Genomic DNA, 15,202 nt, shown 5'->3' on the forward strand with positions numbered 1-15,202 from the left:
GGCGCTCGATTTGTAACTTTTGTGAAGAATTAAAAGTTTCCATTTTTTTGTACCCTGTTCATTTACATCGCTGAAACTTTAGTCTTCACAAATATTACATTAGTCTAAGTAAACTATTTCACTCACTAACATTTTATCTAACGACAGTTTCGTCTAATCAACATATATCGTTATATGTGTAACAACTTTAATTAAAATACTCCGTCCATCCATCTGCTGTTTAAAGACAGCCACGAACTCATTTTTATACTCAGGAATACTTTATAAATAGATATGAAAACGTTCTTACCTGGTTATGTGGTTATATTATAGCAAGTTAATGGTCTATAATCATGGTTTAGGTCTTAAATATAAATATTTCTTAAATAAAAAGTAAAACGCCGGTAGGAAGTACCCTTGGCGAGCTCTTCTCTTTGTGATCCAAAATTTAAAACAGAAATTCAATGGTTCGCTCAGCGCCTCAACGTCATCGGATGAAACACGAGTGCATGTTTCCCCACCCCCTCTTACTCACTTCCCTGTTCCTTACACGACTCGCCCGGCGAGGAAAAGCTCTTGTTCACCGTAGCCATCTGTCGGGAGCTATCCGCAACCAGCCCGTTTCTAAGCTGCCGGTGGCCTTGATTAAGACACGAGTCCCCCCTGCGTCGTCTTATTGACTTTTCAATATACAGTATATACAAAGAGGTTTGGTTTCCTTTACAGATAACATCCCTCCCGGTCTTAAGCGTGCCTATGTGATGACTTGACAAAGACAAAAAGAAGGAAAAAGAAAAAGTCTTCAGAATGAAGGACATGAAGCTTGAAACTACAGTTCAGACCCCTGGTTAGTTACAAACATTGCACTATTCAAACGGGCCTTTCTTTTTTCTCCCTTGCTAAGAATGAACAGAGGCAGTCTTTTGACAGTGATTCATAGACTGACAACAAAGGACTACTGTACAGAACAAGTCAAGCACTCCCTTGAGTCCAAGTAATGAATTCTTTTTAGTAAACTCAAATTTAATGGACAGAACTGCTTTGTATTAGACGTTTGGTGACAGAGAGAATGTCCCGAGATGAAAAAAAAATAGTAGTAATGAGCATTATATCAGGGTTTTGTGATGTACAGAAACTACTCATCTTTGGACACTATCTTTGGACGATAGTGTCAGCCAAATAAGGTCATAAGAAAAATGTCCGAGCGCAAATTCGTGCTTGATTTTTCTTTTGGCAACATCAGCACCTGAGAATGCAGAAGCTATTTTTTCAAAAGCAAAAGCACTCCATAATGTGCATTTATGAAAATGTCCCTCTTTACATACTTTAAAACCATCTAGCTTTTATCACTGTGGAGTATCACTTTAGATAAGATAAGCTCACTTTATTGGCCATATACAATTTCTTGTATGAGGAATTGGTCTTTTCGCATACCCTAGCTTGCTCTCCATGAAACACACAAGGAGAGAAGCTTGGGGTCAGAGTGCTATATATCATATATCTCTCCATGAAACACACAAGGAGAGAAGCTTGGGGTCAGAGTGCAGGGTCAGCAATTTATACGGCACCCCTGGAGCAGCTGGGGGCTAAGGGCCTTGCTCAGGGGCCCAATGGAGTAGGATTCCTCTGCAGGCTGCGGGATTTGAACCAGCAACCTTCCAGCCACAGGCGGAGATCCTTGGCCACAGAGCCACCACTCTGACCCCCAAATAGGGACAAAAAGGCTCCTTTTTCTTGTACTGATGTTTGTAGAGTCAGTTTTTTTTTTCTGCAGGTACAGTGTCCACCTATTCTGGTATCAAGTATAGCAATTTTTCTTGGGCAGTAAGCAGCTGGGAGAATAAGGGAATGTGGCAAATTTTTATATGGAGAAATACAACTTCAGATAATCGTTATTCTTAAACTGATTCAAGTTTAAAAGCCTAGCCCTTTAAAACACTTCAGCATCAAGCAGAGCGCACAGCAGAGTTCAGCTCTTTTCATGCTGTGTTAAAAGTACCTGTCTTTTACTGTACATAATTTTCCATCTCACTTCTGTCTACGGTGTGCACAAAGTGAATTTCTCTTTATAATTCAAAAACACATATTTGCTCGTTCCCATGCCAACGGTCTTCCTCTTTTCATGGAGCCGAATAATTTCACAAAGCGTTTCGCTAACGCTGCCAATGCGGTCCTATTCAGATATATTTAATTTCAAGGGCTTTTGTAGTGTCTGTTTGCCACGACAGAAATAGTAACCTTAACCTTTGCAGATAAAGCATCCCACATTGCAGCACTAAGATCAAAAGCCGTCCATGAATGCTGCAGTGAACTTTAATGTTGATTCCCCACACATTAAAGCTGCAACACTCCTCCCCATCCATCGGTGGCTTTGGCTTAAACCTGCAAACCAATTTCTTATGGGGAAAAAAAAAATCTCTACACCTGCACCACCTGTTGTGACGAACTGAGAACGTGCTTACGAAAGACAGACAGCAACTGCAGTACGTTCTACCTTATTAATTTATTTATCAACTGAAGATGCCCCTCTCTTCTGTCGAATTGACTGCGACACCATTTTATCTTAATTTTCCAGGAGGAGGAAGCACAGGTTATGCGTTCGAGGGACACAGCCTGACATACTGTTGGTATAGATTCTTCTACTCAGAGCGTTACTACAGTTCTACAGTGAAGAATTAAATGTGAACGGAGTTCACCTCAAACAACAAACAAGATTGATATTAGTTAATAACTAATGACAAAAGGTCTTATGTATTCAGACAATACTCTCACTCCCAGTAGCATAATGGATCACTCGTTATCCACCACGGAAACATAAAATCTGCTTGAGCTTTGCGGAGCAGTTGGCTTTGTTACTGATCCAGGGCAACCGATAAGACAAATTTCTGTATTAATGAAGACCATTTCTTTAAATCACTGCTTTCCTCCATGAATACGATACTTATACACAACTAAATTACATTCTATATCCTAAGATGGGTTTATATACTGTAGTACTTTGCACATTCCTTTGTAATACATTGTATTCCATAGAAAATGGGCCTACAAACATTGCATAAATACTGTTGTTCTTGCTTGAATAAGAGCATTGTTTTTAACTGGACTACATAACTACACAGTCCTCCCAGGCAGACCAGACACAAATATCCATTTAAATTAAAAGCATACTTTGCATTCTCCTTACTTGGACAATGTAGGGCAGTCACATACACAAGCAAGTAAGGAAGATGTATACCAAAGTAAATGGAGACTCTGGTGTGAAATACTTTCTAGCCTGGTTAAGATGCCCAATTGGTCTGTTTAGAGTTCAATATACTTGCCAGTTACATCATGCTCAAGCTGAATTTGACTCAAGGGTACAATTGGTACAGTAGAAACTTGAGACTTATGCTTTTCCTGCAGAGTTTCCCTACTGAAAAAAAAACATGACAACAATTAAATCAAATTACCGATAATCTGAAAACACTGAGCTGTCACAAATTAAAATTATACAAAATAGAAAGAAATAAACACAGAGTCTGGCACCAGTGAACTTTTTAATTACAAAGAACCCACAGTGACAAAAAAAAACATAGCAGGAATATGTGATACTGATAATCATGACATCTGTAATATCTCAAGATAAAAGTTTTCATTTTCTTCTTTAAAATACTGTAATCGTTATAATTTAAACGTGATGGCACAATAGGTGTGTACCTAAGAAAACTTAAACAAGTATATAAAAATATGCCATTAGATTCATATCAACAATTGAAGACTGGGAACAGTATGTACAGAAAAGGCAATATATACCAATATTTACAATACACAAAAACAACTTCTTTCACACATGGGCAGAACGGCTAATTACAGGGACGAGTTACAGTACATGATTCCTGCAAGAGAAGAGTCTATTTTGACCCAATCCGCATGGTAGTAACTTCTACTTAAGAAATGTTTTTTTGGAACAGGATAGGCAGTACTAGTTGTTTTAAAAAATAAATTTGAAAAATGTTTGAATCGAAAGCCTTTTTCTTTTCTCCATTTTGTTGAAATGTGTTTTATTCTGGAATATAAGGTCACAATTACAAATATTTTTTAAATATATTCTTGAGAACATACTTCATTACAAAGCCTATACGAATTTGTTGTTTTTAACAGCTCTGAAAGCAATGCCTTTCAGAAACAGTTAACGATTTTTAATTGGAACACTGTTCATGTGGTAGAGAACTGAAGGCACATTCAAATATTCAGAGTTGTCTGGAACTCTACAGAAATGGTTGAAGTGTAAAATTCCTAGCAATACTGGTTTTCTCTTATTTGTACAGTGCATATAAGTATGCTTCATTAGTCAGTCCACTTCAAATATGGGTTATCTGTATAAATAAAATACCAGGCTTTTAATGAACATCTACAAAAACAAAAAATACAGGCAATTTAAGTTCCAAATTCAACCATGAACCTGATAATGTAATAATTGTTTACATGCCTCTCGGATGGGCAGAACTTGAAAAGAGGCTATTCACCTGCTTTCTGGAGGAAACTAGGTAAAATTTTGCTTGACAATACCTGACTACTGTTAAATGAACGCAGTCAATTTCCAGACCGCTAATTCTACTTGTTAACTAATTGAAAACACCAAATCTTTTCTCTTGTTCAGAATAATAGTACTTACGTTACCAGACAGCTCATAACAAGATGTTTTTAATCTCAATTTAAGCATCATAAGGATGTTGACATACTATATACTGTGCAGTAACACATGAGAAAAGGGTGTGGACTGGGAATAAAGCAAAGTGTTTATTTCACACATGCTTTATAAACAAATGACCTCATTCTGGCCACGCATCACACAGACTAGTTACAAACACTTACAACTTACACCGTTTTAGCATTACAGTTTGAAAACACTTCAAATGCCATGTTTTGTCTGCACTTTACAGTTTGTACTAATCTTGCTGTTTATAATTTAGCTGAAATACATAACAGTAACTGTGTATTGGTAACTTCTATTTTTTATCAAGACTGCTACCCTCAAGTGGGTTTGTGTAATTTCCAAACCGTACTTCCAGAACGAATGTTTACTTCAGTATCCTTCAGCATGGTAGTAAGCCACAAGAGCTGCTTGTGTTCAAAACTCTGTTCAAAAACCTTCACCAATCCCTCTTTTGGTGTGAAAACCCTGACCAGTCGACTCATTTTAATCCAAAATGGGCAACAATGCAGGCAGGATCTGATGGAGTTTCTCGTCTTCCACTGTATGGTGGCGTGGCAAAATGAAAAACTAACAGGCAACAATTGTGACTACAGCAGATCAGACATTGAAAAATCACAAAAACCCTGAAATGGCAACTGCACTGATTATTTCAGAGATCTAATGCAATCTTTTAGATTTGTCACCTAAACAAACTTAAACCTTCTTTGTACATTACTATCTGGTCTTATTCCACAGCCTTAATGAAGTTTCATCTGCTTCTTTCCAGAACATGCATGATTTCCGACAATAAATGTAAAATGGGATAAAACAAACATGAACAATTAACTGCAGGGGTCTCCAAACGTCATCCCTCAAACCACATCCAGCAGGTTTTACAAGTGTATATTAAATCATTAATTTCTGAAGAGTTGGAAGAATTCATCTATAATCTGTTGTAAGAGGTGATTTGCTACAGTATATTAAGTAATTTAGAGATCACCTGGAATAAAAATCGGAATGTCTTTCAGGACCCTCACAGACCAGAGTTCCCTCGATTGAAAAAATTACTTGATTAAATCATCAGTCATTTACAGTGTTCCTCCTCTTTACAGAAACAGGTGATTTAAAACGACCTTCAAGCCTGACTGGGCTGGTTCTCTCCTTAACCATAACTGGAGCCCTTTCAAACACTTCAGCTGCAGCTCCTGAGTGAGGCGAGAGATTTCACGATGTAACTCTCAAACTAGCCACTCAACCTCAGCCCCACCTTCTGGCCCACACTAAAGAAAAATGTATAAATTAAGTGCTGTAAAAAGATAACTCAATTAAAATAAAACATAAATACTGTACAAACATGACTGGTATGGTACCATGAACAGAAAGGAATAAGATTTCTCTAGTACTGTGGTGGTCCAACAACAACAACAACAAATAACAATAATATAAACTTTAAAATGTAACAAAAAATAAAGTGAATAATGTGTCAGTAACTAAACTGTGGTTCTTAAGACTGAAGAGAGACACAAGCCAATTCATATCTCAACCCACAGACTAAGATATATATGTACTATATATAATCTCCTGTCAGGTACCCCAGGCCACTTATTGCACATTGGTTATTGTCTATGCTCTCTTACACTCTTCAATTAATAATAAAAAAGGAGATTTAAAAAAAAATCTTCATTTGTAGAGACACAAATCACAGTCTGAAATTAACAGTAGTTACCACACCATCAAGAATCGATGTGTGTTGACCATTTTCCTCTATTGAAATAAAAACATAGGTCGGGCAGAATATGTGATTTTCTTCTCTTGAATTCTGCCAACGTCCTCCTTCCGTTTCTTCAGACCTTTTTGATAGTCACTTGCTACGCCTCATTTCCCCCCCTTCCCTCTTCTTTTACACTTCACCTCTCTTTAGGCTGACCATGAGCCAGCCTGTGGAAAATCAAAAATATGCTCAGTGACGCCTTCAGGAAAGAGCTGGAAGCTTCTGGCTGAAAGGCTGACCTAAAAGCAAGGGCCCAGGGGTGAAACATCTGGAGGAAGCCAGCGCGGCACTGACCGGGAGAAATCGCACTGGGGGAATTCAACAAAGAGTTCAGACGCTTATCAGTCACTTTTCTTTTTTTTTTCCCTGTTTAAAAACAATTGCTTCGCTTCTTCAAACCCCTCCTCTTGCTGCTGCTCATGAAGTTAACAGTTTCAGCACAACGACAGAGCCGGGAACAACACAAGCCGCGCGAGATAATACTTCTTACACCGAATGGAAAAAAAAAATTGACCAAAAAATAAACTTTTTTTTTATGTGACCCCCCCACACACACACACATCCCCCCCCGCCCCCCGTGTTAAGAAACGCCCATGCACAGACAGACTGGATGTCCAAGTAGAAGACGTTTAGAATTTAAAAGACGAAGTCGAAGGCGGGGAGCCAGAGGCCTGCTGCCCCTGCGGTACTGGGGAGGGGCTGTGGGCAGGTCTGACTGCAGCAGGCAGCAGGTCACAGCCTCCACAGCAGCAGGTGGTTGGTGCTGTCATCCCGGCCCACCGTCTCGCTGCTGTTGTTGAGCATGAAATCCTCATAGCCGTCACCCCCACTGATGACGAGGAGGTTGGACTTGGACTGGAGCAGGGTGGAGGCACGCCGGCGGGCGGAGTCTTGTCTCTGAAGGCCCGACCCGCCTTCTCCGCCTGTGGCCGGGTTACCTGAGGGTGGCAGAGAGCACAAATCAGCGTGGCTGAAGCACACCGGTGGCAAAGTTCTGTTCCTGAAAGTATTCCCCAATAGATACATTGAAGACCCTAGGGGAGCAGTAATGGGGAACGGTTTCATGTGAGCAACTAGAGTAATTTCAAGATTCTTTGGATGGCCCAGACCTCATCATCCACTGACTTAAGATAACCAAGTCGAAAAGCATACTGGCTTGATCCCTGAGCCAGTTGGGGGCTTGGAGAGAAGGCTGTGTGAATTATAATACATCCAAAATCTGAAGAGGAAAGTTTCCACCTTCTGGAGTGAAACACAAGCAATGTGGCAGCAATCGCTCCAGCCCTGACGGCCTCCACCACGCCACCAGCTTCGAATATCCCTGTGTAAGACAGAGCAAGGCTCCCGCCTGTACCTTGGTCTCCAGGCAGCGGGAAGGCCACATCGAATCCCTCAGGGAGCTCGATGGAGGTGAGGAAGCGAACGTGGCCCGTGTGTCCGTGCGCCGAGCCCATGGGGACGGGAGGAGCGCGCAGGGGGCTTGTGCCGGAGGAGACGGGGGGGATGGTAAGGGTGAGCACCACCCCAGCGCTGGTGCCGATCCACAGCAGGTCCTTGCAGGCCAGCAGAGCCGTGATACGCAGGCAGGCCGCCTTGTGCTGCCGGATGATGGCGTCTGACCCTGTAAAGGAAGGCGGGAGAGGGAAGCTATTCAAAATCCTCAAGGGGTCTGAAGGAGTCCCTTGGGCTGGCATTGTCGGAATTAACAGTGGAACCTGAGCCATAGGAGACCACTAGAAACGAACATGGAAGCACACTTAAATCTGAGAGAAGGAGACTTTGGATCTAGTCAAAGGGTATTCAATCACGTTGTTTAAGTTGGATAACCTGGCTACTTTCAAGAAACAGCTGGATCAATAAGTAAATAGCTCCCAGACAGGATAGATTAGCTGAATAGCGTCCTCTCGCTTCTTAAGTTCTTCAGTCTTATCAGCTGCAGTCACACAGCCTTAAGCCCTGTAACTCCCTGTGAACACACTAGAAACTACCCCATGTTTTAGTGCAACAAATAAAGGCCCAATTCTGTGGAAACACTATCATTGATCCATGCTAATTTTGAACAGTTCCCACTATTTACAGATCAAAAACTAAAAGCTGAACAAGGTGTATCAAAGTGGAATATTTGTACTGTAGTCTGAATTGTAGCTTCCTACCGGATCACGTTTTCATTCTGCACAAGCAGAGTGGCTCAGGCCACCTGTGTGACTACGGCTCACTGCCCAGTGTCCGGCACTCACCCGCCAACATCTTATGCACAGCAGGGGCCACGTCCACCTCCATGAGGCTCTCACAGGTGACGGCATGGTAGAGCCGGACCTGGGCGCTGCCCTGCAGGGCGATCCACACACCCTGGCCGTAGCTCACCATGCTGGTCACGCAGCGGCTACTGTCCTGCCCAATCTGGAATGTGTGCTGCAGCAAAGAAAAAAAAACCAATAACAACCATATGCGATCAGGGGAAGATCAGTCCATATGCGTTTAAAAACAAATGCAAAATAACTGTTCACAGAGCTATGCCACATGGTTTGTGAGTTTGGGAGAAAATATTTCAAAAGTGTTTTTCTTTTTAATCAAGGTTGCAGTGAGGGAGGAAAGAAATTCACAGCTTGATCCAGTGTCGTGCTGTGTATGGGTGTACTGTAAGCCCCTTGGGCTATATCTAATCCTTGGCTGTGGTGTGGTGAGCCCTGTACTGTACCTCCTGCGCCAGAGTGTTGGTGTTCAGAATGAGGATGCGGTTCTGACAGCCACACCACAGTCTCCCTGTCACCGGCACCATTTTGGTCACAGGACTCCCGGGGGTGCCCAGAGACAAAGTCTGAGAGTTCTGGGGATCCCAAAAACTGCCTGTGTGAAAGAAGACATAACCCAGCAATGAATGCCTTGCACAAAGTCTTCATACCCATTCAGAATGACACCCAGAAATCTTCCGGTACTACGCTACATTTAATACCATCTAACTGTCTTGAAAAAGACAAGTAATCTTACTTGTAGACAAGGCTGAATACTTTTACACCTCTTGGGGAAAAACCCCTTAGACCATGGAAATGAACGAATAAAATGAATAATTTTGATTGATATGAAGGAACAGTGGTTTTTCACAACAGTGAAAGCATATGCTTACAGGCGGACACTGCTTTTGTTTCATTTGTTTGCTTCAAAACCAAATACGGTAAAGCTGGTCTTCCCAAGATGTGGATTTAGCAAGAACGGCCTCAAAATGATACTGCAAGTGGGATTCCTGCAGCACCTACTCAGACTCACCTGCTTCCCTTTGATAGACAATGATTTCACCGTTGGCAAGAGATACAAAAACTTTGTTGTCAAGATACCTGGAAAAAAGAGAGGAAGAGCTATTATTACACAAAGAAGAGTTCAGTATTTTATCTGCGATTCCTTCTTAGAATGATGCAGGTTCATAATTGCTCGGACAATCACAGGTGAAACAGTGCCAGTTCTGATACCTTATTCTAATTCTGCTTGATATAGCAAATAAGCCCATATTCTAGTTCAGCACATACAGGCTTGATCGAGGCGCTCACTGCTTTCACTGCTATTATTTTAATTTTGCAATTCCTGTTACACCTGCAGCAACATTTGACAAGCGGTCAAACAAAACTGCTTGACCACATTCGCAGCTGAGATACAACCCTGAGGGCTGTACTATCCATCTCTGTTATTTTAAGGTCACCAGTCCATGACGTGTGCTCTGTTCTTACCCAACATGTGAAGAGTTGCCAGCAGCAACAGCCCACACTGCTCTTTGGACAAACTGAAATAATTGAAGTTCTAGTAACGTCACATAGGAGTACACAATTTAAATTATTTCTCTTCTTCTCTTATAACGGTGTAAATGAACACTATAACCGGCAACTTACAAGATGCACAAAATGGATGCTGAGTGCTGCATCTTCATGCTGTTCTTCCTGTTCCGAATGTTGTCCGATGACTGATATACATGAATGCTGCCAAAACATATGAAATGTTTGTTAAAGGAAATCACTGAGAATATAAAACTAGTCTTGTTTCTTTAATGATATGCTTTCAGAAACGTAACGATGCAGTTCAGATGACGAAAGTGCAATTTGTCTTCCTAATATACTTCAAGGCTCTCCTGGCCTCTGTCAGGGATGCCGCGTGAGTGACCAAGCAAGGGAGTGAACAGGGTTGCTGTGCGAAGGGCCAAGCAAGGGAGCCGTGCGAGGGAGCGAATGGGGGAGCCGTGCGAGTGGAAGAGTGAGGGCGCGCACTGGGGAGCCGTGTGAGTGGAAGACCGAGGGAGCAACTCGGGGAGCCGTATGAGGGGTTGAGCGAGGGAGCCGTGAAAGTGGCCAAGAGAGGGGGCGAACCAGGGAGCCATGTGAGGGAGCGAACGGGGGAGCCGTGCGAGGGAGCGAACGGGGGAGCCGTGCGAGTGGAAGAGCGTGGGCACGCACTGGGGAGCCGTGCGAGTGGAAGAGCGAGGGAGCGCACGGGGGAGCCGTGCAAGTGGAAGAGCGAGGGCGCGCATGGGGGAGCCGTGCGAGTGGCCGAGCGAGGGAGCGCACGGGGGAGCCGTGCGAGTGGAAGAGTGATGGCGCGCACTGGGGAGCCGTGTGAGTGGAAGAGTGAGGGAGCAACTCGGGGAGTCGTACGAGGGGTCGAGCGAGGGAGCCGTGAAAGTGGCCAAGAGAGGGAGCAAACCAGGGAGCCATGCGAGGGAGCACAAGGGGGAGCCGTGCGAGTGGCCGAGCGAGGGAGCGCACGGGGGAGCCGTGCGAGTGGCCGAGCGAGGGCATGAAGGGAGCAGCCGTGCAAGTGACTGAGTGAGGGACCAAACGGAGTAGCTGCGAGAGTGACTGAGTGAGGGCGCAAACGGAGGAGTCGTGCGGGGGACAAAGTGAGGGCACGAGCGGAGTATCTGTGTGAGTGACCGAGCGAGAGAGTGAACGTTGTGCAAGTGAAAGAACGAGCCAAAGTGGGCGAAACCCAGGCAGTACCAGCCATCCTCGGTGCCCAGCCACACGGAGCTCTGGTAGGCCTCGGGGTCAATGCTGAGCAGGTCCTCCAAGCTGGCACGAGTGAAGGAGCCCCGGCTGGAGCGCCTCATGGCCCGGCCATCCATGGGGCTGTCGCTGCTGAGCCGAGGGGGGCCGTACGAGCTGGCCACCGACGGGAACTCCTGCTCCTCCTCCGAGCTCGTTGTCTCGGTCGTCATTTCTTTGGAGCCAACCATTTCGTCATCTGGAAGGAGGGGGGAGAGTAAGCCAGGGTGGGATGGCGGGGAATCGGAAGAACAAGGTGCAACAAGGGCAAAGGAGACCGAGAGAGCTGCAGCGCTTCAGAGGACAACATGCCTGACAAAACTCTAAGAAATAAAGCAATGCCTCCTATAACAATAATACAATGCCTCCTTTAACATTTTCAACTGAATTTTAAAGAAAAAATATTCTAATTACAAATAAAGAAAAAAAATGGTATGGCCAAGGCAGGATATTTCTCTCACCATCCCCAAATTTTATTTTTCCATCCTTTCATTTCCTTTACACATCTCTTTTCCTTCCTTTACTTAATAAACATTTTAATTTCCTTTCACTCTCAATATTTAGTATGTTCTATCTGGTGGTTTTCGTCTTAAGCAGGCCTTAAAATTGATTCATTTTACATTTCAGATTATAAGGAATCTTCCATGTTGAATTTGTACAACATTAAACCATTCCATGTGGGATGGCCTGTATTATCCACATATTTCCACATGATAGCGGGAGTACAGTTCAGGAAGTTCAGTTCACTTCAGGTAGTACAGTTTTCAGTTTCGATTTTCTTTTACAGAAGCTTATAGGAGGCTGAAGTCAGAACCGAGCCCCCCGCTACTCCGTGTGGAGGAGCTGTGGGGTGAAAGAGGCTGTCGAACACAGGAGCGCGAGCTCTCTCCTCACTTACTGCCAAAGCTCGAGGAGATGGTGGAGCGGCTGGCCTGGCTCTGGAGGGTGGAGGAGGGGCTGGGCGAGGACTCGTCATCTGTGTCGTCGCTGTCGAAGGGCACGAGCTCTCGACCCCGCCCTCGGGGGGGCCCCACCAGCTCCAGGGACGAGCCCGAGATGGAGATGTGGAGGTTCTGCTCCGAGGGAACAGGTGCTGGCTCGGGCGGGGGTGGGCTAAGCAGAGACTCCCCTCGATCCCTGGGAGGAGGGGGGGAAAATGTGAGCACACAAGACAAACTATAGACCTCTGAGAGACTGCAGCTGCTGCCCCGTTCAGCTGAGCCACTGACAATCAATCAGTGTCCTGGCAACATCTAGTTAGCACTAGAACCCAATTAGTGCTTACGGAATACAGTCTTCTGCTGAAACGTTAATCTAGTCCCTTAGAACCTAATAACGCTAATACACAGAAGTGGCCCATGAAAGCATAACGTGCAATTTTTCTTTCATTTTGACACTGACGTTTTAATTGAAGACATCACTTCAAAGATGCCGGTCTCCTGTTTACAATTCACTAATTCCGTATTTCCACGACACCAAAAAAATGTTGAGCACAGAAACAAAACACATCACAATATAGCCAAAAAAACCACATTTCTGTTTGATGCTAGCTTTGTAGAAAAATCAGTGAATCTTGAAAGAATAACGTCCTCCTAATAATGCACATCTATCAATTGGCTTCATCACTCTGTTTTCCTCCTCACTGACAGCTGGTGAGTGGTGTGTGTACTGGTGCACTATGGCTGCTGTTGCATCATCCAGATGGGGCCGCACACTGGTGGTGGTGGAGGGGAGTCCTCATTACCTGTAAAGCGCTTTGAGTGGAGTGTCCAGAAAAGTGCTATATAAGTGTAAGGATTATAATTTGTAGATCTAGAGGCAAGCACTGTAACCTCTCAGACACACCTGGCCTTGAGCCCCGGAACAGCAGAGATGCAGATGATCCTGGCAGAGCAGACAGCAATGCAGGCCTCCACTGTGGGCTCATCCTTGATGTTCAGAAGGCACACCTGGCCTACATAGCCATCGCTGTTACACACCCACACCTCATAGGTGTTTTCTGGGCAGCTGTGGCTGGGAGACGCACAGGAAAACTGGAGGAGAAAATGGGAGAACCAGTGAGAGTGGGCAGAGCTTCACTACAGAGAACATGTCCATTACACAATCAGTGCTTGTCTGTTTTTTTTTAGAACAGAGCCTTCAGAAACATCAGCCACCAAATGAAAAGGTGAATTAGATGTGTTTTTATGTTATTCAAGTATTTACACAATAAATCATTTTTCTGTATATTACACATTAACCTATGTATCTGAGGAAACATTATGACTCATTTTTCCCCCGTCTTACTGTGAAACCCTGTTGCAACATATTGCAAATCTGTTGTAGTGAAGTGACACTAGTTAAGCTGCAAACAGCACTACTGTCAAAAAAGAATAAATTCAATTTCTCAAACAGGGCACAGCAGAGCTGACACAAACTCACCTGCATTCCGCTTCTGGTTTTCATAATTGGAATAGCTTTCAGAAATTCTGGATCCCAGTAATCTTTATTCATTGCTTGAAAAGAACAGTGCACAAAAAGATGTTAGGGAAAAAAAAACAATTTTGGACCTCCATGCCATCACGACAGAGAGTTATAATATCACGTGGTCCATTTAATATCTAGAATTCCTTGTTCTAGAATGGCCTTACTTACAGCTTCAGACAATGTGAGCAGGATTTATTTTTTTAAAAAAGCACTGGTATACCAGTGCTGTCTAACCACTTCTAGGGGAAAGAAAAGACATTATGCTCCTTAATCTGTCTTCTTGAGAAAGCTGCTAGTATTTCCTTGCTTTTACATCCGAATCCCCAAGTACCGAGTTTCTTCTTGGCGTCCTCGAAGGCCTGTTCAAAGTTGCTCCGCGCCTCCGGTCCAGTGAACTCAAAGACGAAGGTGTTCTCAGCGGAGGCGGTGGTCAGCTCCACCTTCGTGGGCAGGAAGGTCATGCTGAAGGACAGCGACTGCTTCTCTGCCAGCTCGCGATGAACAGCAGCCATCAGGTCCCTGATCACATCATCCAGGCCCTGAGTTCAAACACAGCGGGTTAATCCCACTTCAGCCTTCAGGGAATCATTCACTGTGGTGACTCACCTGAGCACAAACTGTGCCCTCTGCAACAAAGAGGGGCAGACCCCCGGTGAGGGCAATACTCTACAGGCATCGCTCGATTTATATCACCCTGCAACTCACAACTGGCAGCCCACTGAAGCTCAGCAGGTGTGAGCCTGGTCAGTATCTGGATGGGAGACCTCCTGGGAAAAAAACTAAGGTTGCTGCTGGAAGAGGTGTTAGTGGGGCCAGCAGGGGGCGCTCACCATGCAGTCCATGTGGATCCTAATGCCCCAGTATACTGACGGGGACACTATACTGTAAACAGGCGCCATCCTTCGGATGAGGGACGAAAACCGAGGTCCTGACTCTTTGTGGTCACTAAGAAATCCCAGGGCATTTCTCGAAAAGAGTAGGGGTGTAACCCCTAAACAAATTTCCCATTGACCCTTACCAATCATGGCCTCCTAATAATCACCATCCATGAACTGGTTTCATTACAGTTCTCCTCCCCACTAATAGCTGGTGTGTGGTGAGCGTTCTGGCGCACTAAGGCTGCCGTCACATCATCCAGGTGGATGCTGCACACTGGTGGTAGTGGTGGAGAGGAGTCCCCATTACCTGTAAATTACCTCCACTTTGAGTGGAGTGTCCAGAAAAGCACTATATAGGTGTAAGCAATTATTATTATACATTTGTGCTACAACAAACGCTGCAACTTTA

The 15,202-nt window shown here is 44.2% G+C and overlaps 2 protein-coding genes across 2 annotated transcripts in view; both read right to left on the reverse strand.

Moving 5' to 3' along the window:
• Positions 1-533, reverse strand: part of relt (RELT TNF receptor) — a 30,292-nt gene extending 29,759 nt beyond the window's left edge. The window contains exon 1 of the mRNA XM_088639117.1: positions 515-533. The gene's annotated coding sequence lies outside the window, so the exon portion shown is untranslated. The remainder of the gene's footprint in view (positions 1-514) is intronic.
• A 2,969-nt stretch (positions 534-3,502) lies between these two features.
• arhgef17 (Rho guanine nucleotide exchange factor (GEF) 17) overlaps positions 3,503-15,202 on the reverse strand; it is a 91,930-nt gene continuing 80,230 nt past the window's right edge. Inside the window, exons 11-21 of the mRNA XM_088639119.1 lie at positions 14,247-14,454; positions 13,871-13,944; positions 13,295-13,482; positions 12,348-12,586; positions 11,405-11,648; positions 10,304-10,390; positions 9,690-9,757; positions 9,124-9,272; positions 8,663-8,837; positions 7,780-8,046; positions 3,503-7,363 (exon numbers count right to left, since the gene is read on the reverse strand). Of these exons, the coding sequence (XP_088495245.1) occupies positions 7,158-7,363; positions 7,780-8,046; positions 8,663-8,837; positions 9,124-9,272; positions 9,690-9,757; positions 10,304-10,390; positions 11,405-11,648; positions 12,348-12,586; positions 13,295-13,482; positions 13,871-13,944; positions 14,247-14,454 (1,905 nt within the window). The 3' untranslated portion in view covers positions 3,503-7,157. The remainder of the gene's footprint in view (positions 7,364-7,779; positions 8,047-8,662; positions 8,838-9,123; positions 9,273-9,689; positions 9,758-10,303; positions 10,391-11,404; positions 11,649-12,347; positions 12,587-13,294; positions 13,483-13,870; positions 13,945-14,246; positions 14,455-15,202) is intronic.

This window comes from Lepisosteus platostomus, chromosome 7 (assembly GCF_059453375.1).
Source record: "Lepisosteus platostomus isolate fLepPlt1 chromosome 7, fLepPlt1.hap1, whole genome shotgun sequence".
NCBI lineage: Eukaryota > Metazoa > Chordata > Actinopteri > Semionotiformes > Lepisosteidae > Lepisosteus > Lepisosteus platostomus.